This window comes from Scleropages formosus, chromosome 12, assembly GCF_900964775.1.
Source record: "Scleropages formosus chromosome 12, fSclFor1.1, whole genome shotgun sequence".
In the NCBI taxonomy this organism is placed as follows: Eukaryota; Metazoa; Chordata; class Actinopteri; order Osteoglossiformes; family Osteoglossidae; genus Scleropages; species Scleropages formosus.
In genome coordinates this window covers 23,027,337-23,039,573 of record NC_041817.1, presented here as the reverse complement: position 1 = coordinate 23,039,573, position 12,237 = coordinate 23,027,337, and the positions used below count along the sequence as shown (strand labels likewise).

Genomic DNA, 12,237 nt, shown 5'->3' with positions numbered 1-12,237 from the left:
GGCGGGAGGGAAGGGGTCAACATAACAAGCTTGGTGGCAACGCTACAGAACACAGCTCAGAAATCCCATACAAACCAATATCTGAATTGTGCTGTAATATAAGGCAGTACAGTATTCTGCTGCAAGACAGTAGAATAACAATATAACAGTGAGTATTAAAAATGATCATTTTCCAGGAAGCTCAATTCATCATTTTCCTCTGAATGCAAAGGTTTACTACCTTGACATCTATCGGGTTTGACTCTGTAGGACACAGAAACTTGCGCCTGGCATTACCACCCTGGTTGGTGGTCCAGTACCCAGTCATCCTACACTCTGGTAGCGGTAACCTAAGACAGACAGAGTTTCTGAGGGTTACTCACAAGACCAGCAAAACAACTCCAGTGCCTGGACCTCCTCTGCAAGGCCTTTACTGGCTTTATCAGATTCTGCTTTTTTGGTGATTTAACAAAAAACACTTAAAACATAAATCCATATGTAGGAGTTGGCTATTTTTAGATAAGCATATAAAACAATGCAAGAACAAAGCTCTTTTTAATTCACTGACAGCAAAACTATCAACTGGGAAAAAAGAAGCTGTTAACGGCCACTACAATCTCATCATTGTACATTTGTGTGAATAACGCTTGGCAGTCAGTGTGTGTGTTACAGTTTCACGACAAAGACTTGGTTGCACCAGGTTTCCAGCCTTTGCTGCATGTGTGTGTGTTGCTGGGGTGAAGTCAGGCAGTCACATCCCAGCGGAACCTGCCAGAATCGGAGTCTTATTGGCAGGCTCCTCTGATCTCCAGAAAGACTCAGCACCCCTGCTGAGTTTGGGATGGATCCCACTTGTTGTGTCTAAGTTGCCATTTTCAGATTTTTTTTTCTTATCGAAGGGCATTTTTCTCCTTTCTTGTGCAAAACAGGATTTCACTTGAATCCACCACTATTTATTAAACAAAAAGAATAAACTTTAAACACTTTTAAGACTAACATCACCCTAGGCATTTCGCCCATATATGTCGCATTCATTTTCTTGCCTAATACTCCTTCGAAACATTTAAGCATTTGCAAAAATTCAGATCGCAGGGGATTCTTCACTAGACATGGGAACAGAAACACTTCTATATCCATGTATCACCAAACAGTAGGACCCATGGCTTTAAAAAGTACATTAAAACACATCCCTATCACTACTTTTTTAAGCTAAGCATTAGTGACTGAAGATTCAGAAAGTACTGCAGCTCTATGCAAGCCTTGTAGACATCAACAGATACTTCCTTTTAATAAAGGCTAAATTATATAGATACTGTACAGAGATAATCACTACAGTCCAGTCTGCTACCCATGGAAAATACTTGTTTCTTCCCTGTTTAGCGTTCATAAATACTCTACTGCAAACAAGCAAATATTTATGGTGGCAGTAAATATCAAATGAGATATATGAAAAGTTACCAGCTATAACAAAGAAAAACAGGAGACGGAAGAAACAAATATTTTCCTTTATTTAAAGAAAAATGTACATTATAAGGCATTATATTAGCTTTTGGTAATTTTTTTTCTAGACAAAATGAATATTATTATTTAAGCAACTAAATCAACTCGGATGAAGGCCATACTCTAAATTGCTACCTGTGCTTTCCTTCATGTACATTTCACTAATAAAAATTATTACTTGACACATGTACCATACATGTGTGGAGAACATGAACAGAAAGTGACTTTTAATTTGGCATTGCCAAATTAAAGTACACCCCTGTACACAGTACACCCTATATAATCAGTGTATATGTGGGAGTTCCATAAGGCAGTTTGAGCAAATCTCAAATCCATGTAAAACAAGAGTGAAATGAGCCCCGACATCTTGCGTCTGAGCATGAAAGAAATGGTTCAGATTGACAGCGGGGAAAACACTCATTGATATCCCATTGAAAGGATCGTTGACGAGTAGCTCTGAGGTGCTGTCAGCACTTGTTTACATCGATCAGCCAGATGCTGTCATCACAGGCCTTGATAACAGTGATATCTGTGTGCAGCAGCACATGCCACCTCCTACTGTACCTCCTTAGGCTATTCAACACTTTTATTCTTCAAACTTTCCGTCTTTCTTGGATATTTTGTATGGAGGGGGCAACCAAAGTAGAGTACTATAGGTCGGATATGATCTATAGAACGTTTAGTGAGACACAAGCTCGAGGGAAAAATTACATTTCTTCAAGTTGTTCAGGTTTGTCAGAATTAGCAGCAGTGGTGTGTGGCCATGTGTCAGTTGACAAATGCCGAAAAAAGACAGTCTCTACAAAGTCCTCTCTTTCAATGTTCGCCTTGATTCTGGGTGGGCTCTGGACTGACAGACCACTAAAAAACCTTAGCCAAGACAAAAATGGGGCATGTTTCCACTTTCGCTCCAAAGGACTGGACAGTTTGTTAAACAGGTCCTCTTTTGGCAGCTTCAGACTGAACAACATCCGCTTAGAGAGTCTAAAATTTGTTCACAGTTAATTTATACACTTGCCTATAATTATCAAAAACAATTATGATTAATGAATTAATTTATTCATTTGTCTATCACCTTTTGTGAAATTGTGATAGGTGCAGTCATGGCTTAGGACAGGAATGGACTCAATGGGACAGCTCAATGAAGACCAGAGACTGTTTGTTAAAGGACAATCAAGGCAGCTGGTCTAAGAACTTGGGAGAAATTTGGTGGAGGAGATCTGGGTGGGAGCAGGAGAAGAGAGCCTCTTGTTGGCCACTTTCTATCTACATTTATTCATTTAGCAGATGCTTTTTGCCAAACTTGGAGAAAACAAAAGTGTATTACACCATCAGATGGAGCGATATAGATTGAGACATGATTCTTAAAGTACAGTCATTTGGTTTTTTCTATTCTTGGTTTTTATGCCTGAGGTACTCTGCTTTTCTGTTCTACCATAAAGGGCCATGCCCCCATTTTGTTTGGCATGTGATATGTAAATAAATCCCTTTCTCGTGTGAAAACCTGCTGTCCCGGGCCTTTGTCCTGCCCTTGTGGCCACCTTTGCCCCATAATCGGCCACACAATGTCAAGACTGTTACAGTACATTAATGCTTTCGAGGGAGCTCATGCCCAGTTGATCCAGTCCACCCTTCTAACAGTTGTGGTCATATGTTTTAATGGACTCCAGCCATAGGTGTGGCCAGTTCTTTAAACATCGCTCGTAGTACACACACACACACACACACACACACACACACACATTTTCAGAACCGCTTGTCCCATATGGGGTCGCGGGGAACCGGAGCCTACCCGGTAACACAGGGCGTAAGGCCGGAGGGGGAGGGGGGACACCCAGGACGGGACGCCAGTCCGCCGCAAGGCACCCCAAGCGGGACTCGAACCCCAGACCCACCGGAGAGCAGGACCCGGTCCAACCCACTGCGCCACCGCACCCCCCTCGCTCGTAGTACTTTAAAATATTTTTCCCAGTAGCACTCTCGCCTTCTAGTGTGACAATGCCAATAAGACCAATGAAACCAGTGAGACCCATGAGGTCTGTAAGAGCAGTGACACCTGTAGTATCAGTGATACTGAGACCAGTGAGTCTTACTCCTTTGCCAGGTTGACGCTGCTAGGCTTGGCCCCGATGGGAATGCCATGCTTGTGCAGGGTGGTGATCAGGATCTCCCGCATCTCCTTGTTGTACGTGTCGAAGTCAAACACGTTTCGCACTACATTGGCCAGTCCCTCCTCTGGAAATTTCTTCATGGAAAATAAGAAAAAAGAGATCTCGGTATTGAAACATTAACACTGATAACATTACTGGCTGAATGACGTCTCTTTGAAGGAATCTTCTAATACAAATACCACTCATAATGTTGCTCTTCCAGCAGGTTGAACATTTCCATCTAATCCTCTCCTACCAAATTTTGATCTCTGTTCTATGAGTCAAAGAGACTGGCCAGTGAAGAGTTGGTCCAATAGAGAAAGCAATCAACGGCGTGCATGGACAACGAAGAGCCATGCCAATAGAAAGCTAGACCAATTGAGAACTTGACCAATGGACCACTCAACTAATGGAGTGTGGCCAAAATGGACTAGGCCATTGGATACACAAGCCAATGGAGGTTTGAGATGGTTGAGACCATGGCTCAATCCCTTACCCTAATTCTAACATATAAATTCTTTTTGAGGTCAATGGCACAGACATTTTTAGATAGGAGGAGGACAGTCTGAGTACAGTGCCTCTAGAAGGAAAATTAAAATTAAAAATAGAAAAATATAATGTAGCAGTAGTAAAGTATATAATCCTTTTGGAAAGCTTACAATAGTAAAATACACACAACGTTAAGTACGGATGCACTGCATGCATGAATAAAAATTTTTCAACATTTTTAAATCTCTTAAGTCTCAACTGTGTTCCTGATACAGAGCATTTGTATGTTAGTGTATATTACACACTAACTGTCAACAGACATGAGTCTGTCAATCAGCATGGAGACCTTGTTCTCCTTCCTGAGGCAGGAAGCATATCTTTTGTCTCATCTCCATGACCATGCATGATTATGTATTGATCAAAGACAAAAAAGGAGATACTTTTCTTTCCTCATAAGATACTCTCAGCTCATCAATAACTAAGACTGTTTTTAACAAACTGCTAGCCAATAACATCTCAGAAAGGTGGGAAAAAAACTTTTGTAAGTGCTTGAACAAAAATTTATTTATTTATTTATTTTTATTTAATTTATTTATTTATTTTTTTTTTTTTTTACTTTTTCAGCTCTCATCCTCCCTCTGGAGGTATGATTCAAATGACTGTGTAGAAGACAAAAAATAAACACAACACCTATAATAAATTCCTTCACACTTTACATGGACTGTACTGTACACTGGCTATTGTGTTGCTATTCAAGGATTTTCAAAAATTCTATAATGACAAAACAATGAAAATGTCAAATTATATATATCATGATGGTTCCTATTTCTGTTCTTTATATTTTGAATCAGTAGGGAGTTCCATAAATTTCAGTTTTACACCTTTGCCCATTTTGATAGCAGGCTCATCCAGACTGATGCACCATGCTCAGGTACGCAATAAACGATTCATTTTGTAATTCAAATGATTTGTAACTTTTGATTATGATCATGGTTCTTGTAAGTTACATCACAGCTGTTGTGCTCAAGTTCTGACATCACCTGTAGATGTTTGACAATGTTGACCACCTCCCTCGTGGAGTACGGGTAGGTGATGGTACCCTGGTCTGCCATGGCCCTCAGCTCCCCAAAGGCAGCCACCAGCTTCTGTAGAACCGCATCTGGCACGTCAGGTCCATACTGTTTCAGCATGGCAAACTCTGCCTGTGGCTTGGGGTTGTCCACAGCGTGGCAACTGAAGATGTCTCCTGGGGTGCAGGTTGAATCGTACATCAAAATATGCTATTTTCACAGTGTGAACTGACAGGAACAACTAACAAACACCGAAACAGATGCTGTCAAAATGCAAGTGGCCACAGTTCCAGTTAGGAGACAGAGCATTAGAGTGGAGCTTTCATCTCCAATTGATCACTTCCCTGTTACAGCACCAGGGAAAAACCTCAGACACTCCAGTGGTGCAGTGTCATTGTTCTCTAGGGATGTGTGCCATTTTACCTAAAGCACCAAAGAAATCATTTCCCAGGAAGGGAAACCCAGGTCGGTTGGCCAACACCAGCATCCTGAAGTCTGGATGCATGACAATGATGTTGGGTCTTCCCTCTGCATCCTTGGGGTCTGAAATAAAATGAATATTCCAACACCTCACTGGTACTCGGTTTTCCAGAATTCACCTCCCCACATAGCTTAGGTTCTTTTGCTATGATTGAACCCGAAAGCAACAGAAACCTAACATCAGTCTAGAACAATGTCTTAAGACAGGGTGACAACTGTGGTAGTCATACTTGAAACTATTCTCCTCCCATCTGCTAAAATCATCTCTCCACTCTCCACCAGAGTCTTAAGGATGCAGGTGACATTGGTGGGTGCCTTGTCCGCCTCATCAATTACCAGAATGTAGCCCATCTTCACAGCTTTCACCTGGTGAATAAGACAAAAATCAATGTAAGAAAGAACCAGTAGTTGAATCACTCAGATTCATACAGCTGACACTCCAAAATCTACAGATGAATGAAATATCCCATAGACAGGAAAAGTCTGACGTTTACTATTCTTGTACTTACTAAAAGACCAATAGAAAGACTGTGCTGTATTTATACTGAGAAATGTAAGAACAACTAAAACGCACCAGGTGGTTCTGTCTATGAAAATAATTACATTTGCTGGTCAGAACACATAGGGGGGTGCGGTGGTGCAGCAGGTTTGGCCGGGTCCTGCTCTCTGGTGGGTCTGGGGTTCGAGTCTTGCTTGGGGTGCCTTGTGATGGACTGGCGCCCCATCCTGGGTGTGTCCCCTCCCCCTCCAGCCTTACGCCCTGTTTTGCTGGGTTAGGCACCGGTTCACCGCGACTCCACTCGGGACAAGCGGTTTCAGGCAGTGTGTGTGTGTGGTCAGTATACATATCTTTAGCTTTCTCATCACACACACCAGCAATTGCTCATACAGCTACACTGCTCTGCTTGCGCCTTATTCATTTAGATCTAACAATTTCAGCAGATAATAAGTCCAAAATATCACAGTGAAAAGATCATAAACAGCAAGACGGCGCCTTTTGTTGCTAGGCTCGTAGAGCCCTGGAGCTTTTTAGAGCATTAATATCAGAAGGGACTTCCGACCAGCATCAAAGCCAACACCATTAACACCCTAAGACCTGCAGCTGGGTGCTAATTGAAACACCCCACTCTGAGCTTGGGATGGCTTTTATCTCTGTTTGCAGTCTTTGTGCCGCTGAGATCATTAAACCGCACTTATAAAGGACTCCCGCCTTTCCCAGCCTCCAGGCATTATCGGTAAATGCCACGATCACAGAATAACGGCACACTCTGGATCCCCACGTCCGCTAAATCACCATGTGGATATAGTATAAGGGACCATGTACAGGTTCTTTAGGTGTTTTAAACCATGTTTCTTTTTTTAAAAGCAGACTGACAACCTGTCCGTTCTCATTTGAGTGATCCGAGACTTGATCCAGTCTCAGACACATGCAATACATATCATCCGCAGGGAAAATGCTTCCTAAAAATGGAAACGGTTGCGAAAATTTGTGATGAGATGTCTGATTTTCATCTCTTGCCATGGTCACATCTGGCATTACCTTCTGGAGTAAAGATATTCAGTCTTGTATTATTACATGTGAAAACTGCTTTATGTAAAGACTGTTGAAACGCTTCTATCATTAAAGAAGCGTTTAAAAACATCTCATTTGGACACATTTCTCTCCTGATATCCTAACAGCTCCATAAATTTCTATACACTTGTACCACACAATCTGCCATGATCATCTTTGTATTTCCTATCTGATTAATTTCTATAGGCAGCTACTTGTGCAATGTGTGCTGGCCTCAAACGATGCTATCGGGCAAACTGTGCTTTGACAATGACGTGGATGCATCCAAAGCCCCTTGCCTGTTGCTGACTCACTTTAAACTGTGTTGCTTTGCAAAAAAAATCAGCTAAATTAATAAAACACAATATTAAAATACATAAAACACAAAATACATAAATAAATGTAAACGTAAATTCAAGAACTGGCTGCCTGAGAGAAATCCCTTCGCAACCAAGAATGATATCCTTAGCATAATTAAAGCTGACTGCATTGAAAAGCATTAAATTTACATTTATTCATTTAGCTGGGTAATTCTCCTGGAGCAGTTCAGGGTAAGTACCTTGCACAAAGGTATTACAGCAGTAGGTGGGGTTGGAACTTGCAACCTTCGGGTCCAAATGCAGCAGCTCCAACCACTACGATAAGCGTTAACCCTAGCTGCATTAGACAGAATGGAATATCCTTATTCATACATCAACCTTGTTGCCGCCACTCATTGGTCCACTGACATTCCTAACAGGAGGCGAAAACTTACCAGAGGTGAGTCCTCATAGACAATGATCCCATTCCGCACAGAAGGCTGCAGGGTCAGGGTCTGTACTGTCGTGTCCCTGGGAGAGCAGACGGAGTGGCGACTAACATTATTTACGCCTTTTAGCACAAACGTGTGTACCGAAGTTAAACTGACGTCAATGTCAAGGTTTCAGACATGCCGAAATTGTCGATCAATACGCTGATTTACACTGGCATGCTTTTCCAGGCTATTCATCTCTTCCTCATGCAAGGCCTGAATAGCTGTCTGGGGTCTCAAGCCTTTACACCCAATATTCCACAAGGCCCCTTGAGAGGAATGAATTACTAGCAAACCAGATTGCTTCTAATGGACAGGGGCCTCTGAGTCTCGCTCCCGTCACCTTCCAGTGAAATTACTAACTAGGAGAATCACTGCAACAATTCCATTAAGGCCTTGTGCCTAATTGGCACTCGCAAAAGCATGGCTACTGACATGTAATTGAAAACTGCAAGAGGCTCAAAAAGAGACACATCATGGCCAAACATGAACGCATTTCAAATATCTCTTCAGCCTTTATGAAACAAATCCTTTAAATACAGAATACCACAGAGCTTCAGTTACCCAGTAAATGATTAGCAGTGTGCTGCTGCCTTCTGCTTGAAATCCCACTCCCGGTACAGTATAACTGGGCATTTACCCAAGTATTTACCATGTATTGCTCCAGTAAGAAATACCTATACGTACAAAAGGGGAAATCATAGTAAGCACCTTAGTGTACAAACCGGGGTGAAGAGGGGTAAAACCAAGAGTAGAACACAAAAAGACAGTGAAGTAAAACTGGTACAAATTCGACACAAACTGTACTGTTAAAAAACCACCAAATGATACCACAAGTGACATCTTTTGCACAATCCACTGTAGAAGCTGTTCAAAACACAGCATATATCTGCAGCACATGGCCCACACGTAATGCGATCGCAGCGCAGCAACAACCAACAAGTACTCTAATAACAACTGTTTATCCACACGTTTCTGAATGACACTAAATTTTTCTCCCTAATTAGCATTAACTTTTGCAATACATACAAGAAAAAAAAATTGAAAACACAAGATATTCCTACTGCGTAATGCACGGCATCTGTAGCGGACCATAAATGTTAGAAGAGATCCAACCTAGAGTTTCTTAACAGTTTCAAGGAACATCCAAAAGGCTATTCAGAGAGAAACTGCCCCTCCAACCTATCTGGAATACACATTTATTAATGGATGGCCTTCACAAGCAGAATAAGAACAGGATCTTCTGAGCTGCAGTTCTTCTTGCCCCCTAGACAGGTGCCCTAATTTATTAGGGACAAAAATAATTCTCTGTACCCTGGTGAAGATGAGACAGTTTTTTTAAAGGCAAAAATCAGGCACAGCTGTAAGTGGGGTAGTTCTTCACATCTTTTTATATAGTAAAGTCTATTTTAGAATACAGTACTAATGCACAATACAGTGATACCTAGCACTATCCATTTTCACATGAAAAGAGGTCTCCATTAGTGTAAAAAAAAAAGGCTTGCCACATAGAAAAGGTTTCTTCAAAAAGTTTGATTCATTATGCAACATAAACCATCTATGACTGAAAAAGACATAGATGTAGGTGTAACTTTCTGTTAAATTGTGCCAGGAAAACATGGCTTTTGTCTAAGCCTTCATTTCTGATGGAAGATAAAATAACATATAAAATACGTTAAACTACAGAAACTAGAAAGTAACTACTAGATGGGGTAGCACTTTGGGGCAGCGAGCAGCGCTGCTGTCTCACAGCGCCTGGGTGGTGCAAGAAAGGACGTGGGTTCGATCCCCGCTCAGTCTGTGTGGAGTTTGTATGTTCTCCCCATGTCTGCATGGGTTTCCTCCCACAGTCCAAAGACATGCTGTTCAGGTCTCCCATAGTGTGTGACTGACACAGAAAGAGTGTGTTTCACTGATGTATGGATGAGTGACCCATTGTAAGTAGTGTATCTAACAATGTAAGTCACCTTGGTGAATAAGGTGTGTGGGCTGATAACACTACATAGAGTTCATTGGAAGTCGCTTTGGAGAAAAGCATCTGCTAAATAAATAAATGTAAATGTAATGTAGAAGCAATAACCATATTTTAAAAAATAACTAAAAAAAAACCCACACAACTTAACATTCGCAATTTAAACAAATATTTAAAATACTACAAACATGAACATTCACATATTCAAAAATTCACCCCCAAATATAAAAATTTATATGTCCATCCACCCTGCTGTTGCAGATGCTTTATTTTACCTGTGAAGCTGCAGATATTCTCTTGGTCTATTCATCAGGTGCAGGAATCTATCTACAATCTTATTCTTTCCAACACCCTAAGAGGAAAAAAAAACATCAAAAAGAGACATTATTAGTATTACATAATTATGCACTGCTATCCATAGAAACATTAAATTATTGCCCTGATAAAGAACATTGGAAAAGGTGCAAAGAGTGTTTTCATTACAGTGTTAAAATTAACAGATGAACAGCCCCCAAAAGAAAGTCTGAATATTTTGTGCAATATCAATACAATATTTAGACAGAATATTTGGCAACATTTTACCACCCACATTAGGCTAAATGAAGGAAATAAAATCTTTTTATAGATTCCAACCTACAGTAAGAGCAGTGTATTTGAGCAGCTATATTTCTGTAATTCCCTAAGCTTTCATTTTAATTCTCTTTTCTTGTGACCAGTATGTTTTTTAGACTTCGTCATTTATAATCAAAATTACTTTCAAAAGCCACAATGGCTGCTTGGGGTTCGCACACTTCCTGTCCAAACGACATGCTTCTAAAAATGAAAAAGGCCAGATGCTTCTTCAGCAACCCCACATTTGCGTTTTTACAGAGCCACACGCATCCGTGTGTATCAGTGCTCAAGAGCTGTGTTCCACTGACAGCGCCGGAACCACAGCACGCCCACACTCCTCACTCCCAGCAGCCCCTGGGCTTCAGGAGATCATCCAATCACATGGGGTCAGAGGGCCTGGTGAGCTTGCCTTTCCCATGATGCCTTACAGCTAGTAGGGAGGCTCAACTCCAAATAAAGGCAAAGAAAACTGACCTTTATTCCCACAGAGGACAAAAACTGTGGAAGTGGGGATATTACTTCAGAAAATTATGATCTTACTTCATCCTGGGTGATAAATCCAAGTAAACAAATGTGACTGCGGCAAATGATGGAGTTGACCTGAGCGTCGAGACGCAACGCAAGATGACATCTTATAGTGTTGTTTCCTCCACTGGGTATTCACCTGGTTTCCCACTAGCAGCAGGTGCTCCCCGAGAAGGAAGTCCTTTAGCATGTCCTCCATAACTATCATGTGCTGTGCAGGACCAAAAAAAAAAAAAAAAAGAAAAAAATTAAGTGTTTACACACAAAGGACATCGGAGAGCTCTACAAACCATCTACTGACCACAAGGAACACACTGCTGTGGCCAGAGCTCCAGTGTGGAGGAGGGCCATAGGGGCTCCAAACTAACTCACAGAAACAAGCTTATGTAAATGTACTTTAATACATGTAAATGTAAACCTAACACTCTTAACATAACAGCACTACAAAGACTATTCTTTAAAGCCTTTCCATTTCTTCGACAAGTGGTAAAACCCAGAGTTAATCTACTATCAGACAAGGTTACGTAGCTTGAAATTGCTTTTAAATAATTTTATATTCTGCAATATACATGTATATGAAATGTTTGTATGTATTTTTGTATTCTAAATTCTATATTGTTATTCTGTGTATCAGAAAAATGTTTTCACTCCTTTAGAGAAGCAATAGTTCGACTACACTTCGATTCCTCAGAGTAAACACATGGTAGTACTGGGAGCAGAAATATGGGCGAGAGGTGAAGGCAAGAAGCTGAACACTGTAGAGATCTCATTCTCATAAGAGGGTATCATACTCCTGTGCACTTGGACCTTGCGCCACTTCATGAAAAACAAGCAACCAATTTATAAAAAAAAAAAAAAACCAAACAGTTCATGCAGAAGAAGAGCAGTCACAGGGCTCTCCTCCACCTCAGCAACTGCCAAATTTGGGTCAGTTCACTCCATCTCTTACACACCTTCTCCTTGTGCAGCTCATCCAAAGCCTGTTGGGTAGGAGCGTCCCTCCAATGTAATATGCTAACAGTTTCACTGTTGGCTTGCAGAATCCTTTCTCAGGGAGATGCACTGTTTTACAGCCCACCTTGTTTACTTTTTAAACATCCATCACACTGTCTCTGCTA

General features: G+C 41.1%; 1 protein-coding gene across 2 annotated transcripts in view; it reads right to left on the bottom strand.

The window, feature by feature from the left end:
* vwa8 (von Willebrand factor A domain containing 8) overlaps nucleotides 1-12,237 on the bottom strand; it is a 61,009-nt gene that overhangs the window by 31,532 nt on the left and 17,240 nt on the right. For both annotated transcript variants that reach the window (XM_018745499.2, XM_018745507.2), the window contains 8 exons: nucleotides 11,259-11,330; nucleotides 10,258-10,334; nucleotides 7,975-8,050; nucleotides 5,899-6,034; nucleotides 5,612-5,731; nucleotides 5,159-5,364; nucleotides 3,573-3,724; nucleotides 221-329 (listed from right to left, as the gene is read on the bottom strand). In XM_018745499.2, the coding sequence (XP_018601015.2) occupies nucleotides 221-329; nucleotides 3,573-3,724; nucleotides 5,159-5,364; nucleotides 5,612-5,731; nucleotides 5,899-6,034; nucleotides 7,975-8,050; nucleotides 10,258-10,334; nucleotides 11,259-11,330 (948 nt within the window). The remainder of the gene's footprint in view (nucleotides 1-220; nucleotides 330-3,572; nucleotides 3,725-5,158; nucleotides 5,365-5,611; nucleotides 5,732-5,898; nucleotides 6,035-7,974; nucleotides 8,051-10,257; nucleotides 10,335-11,258; nucleotides 11,331-12,237) is intronic.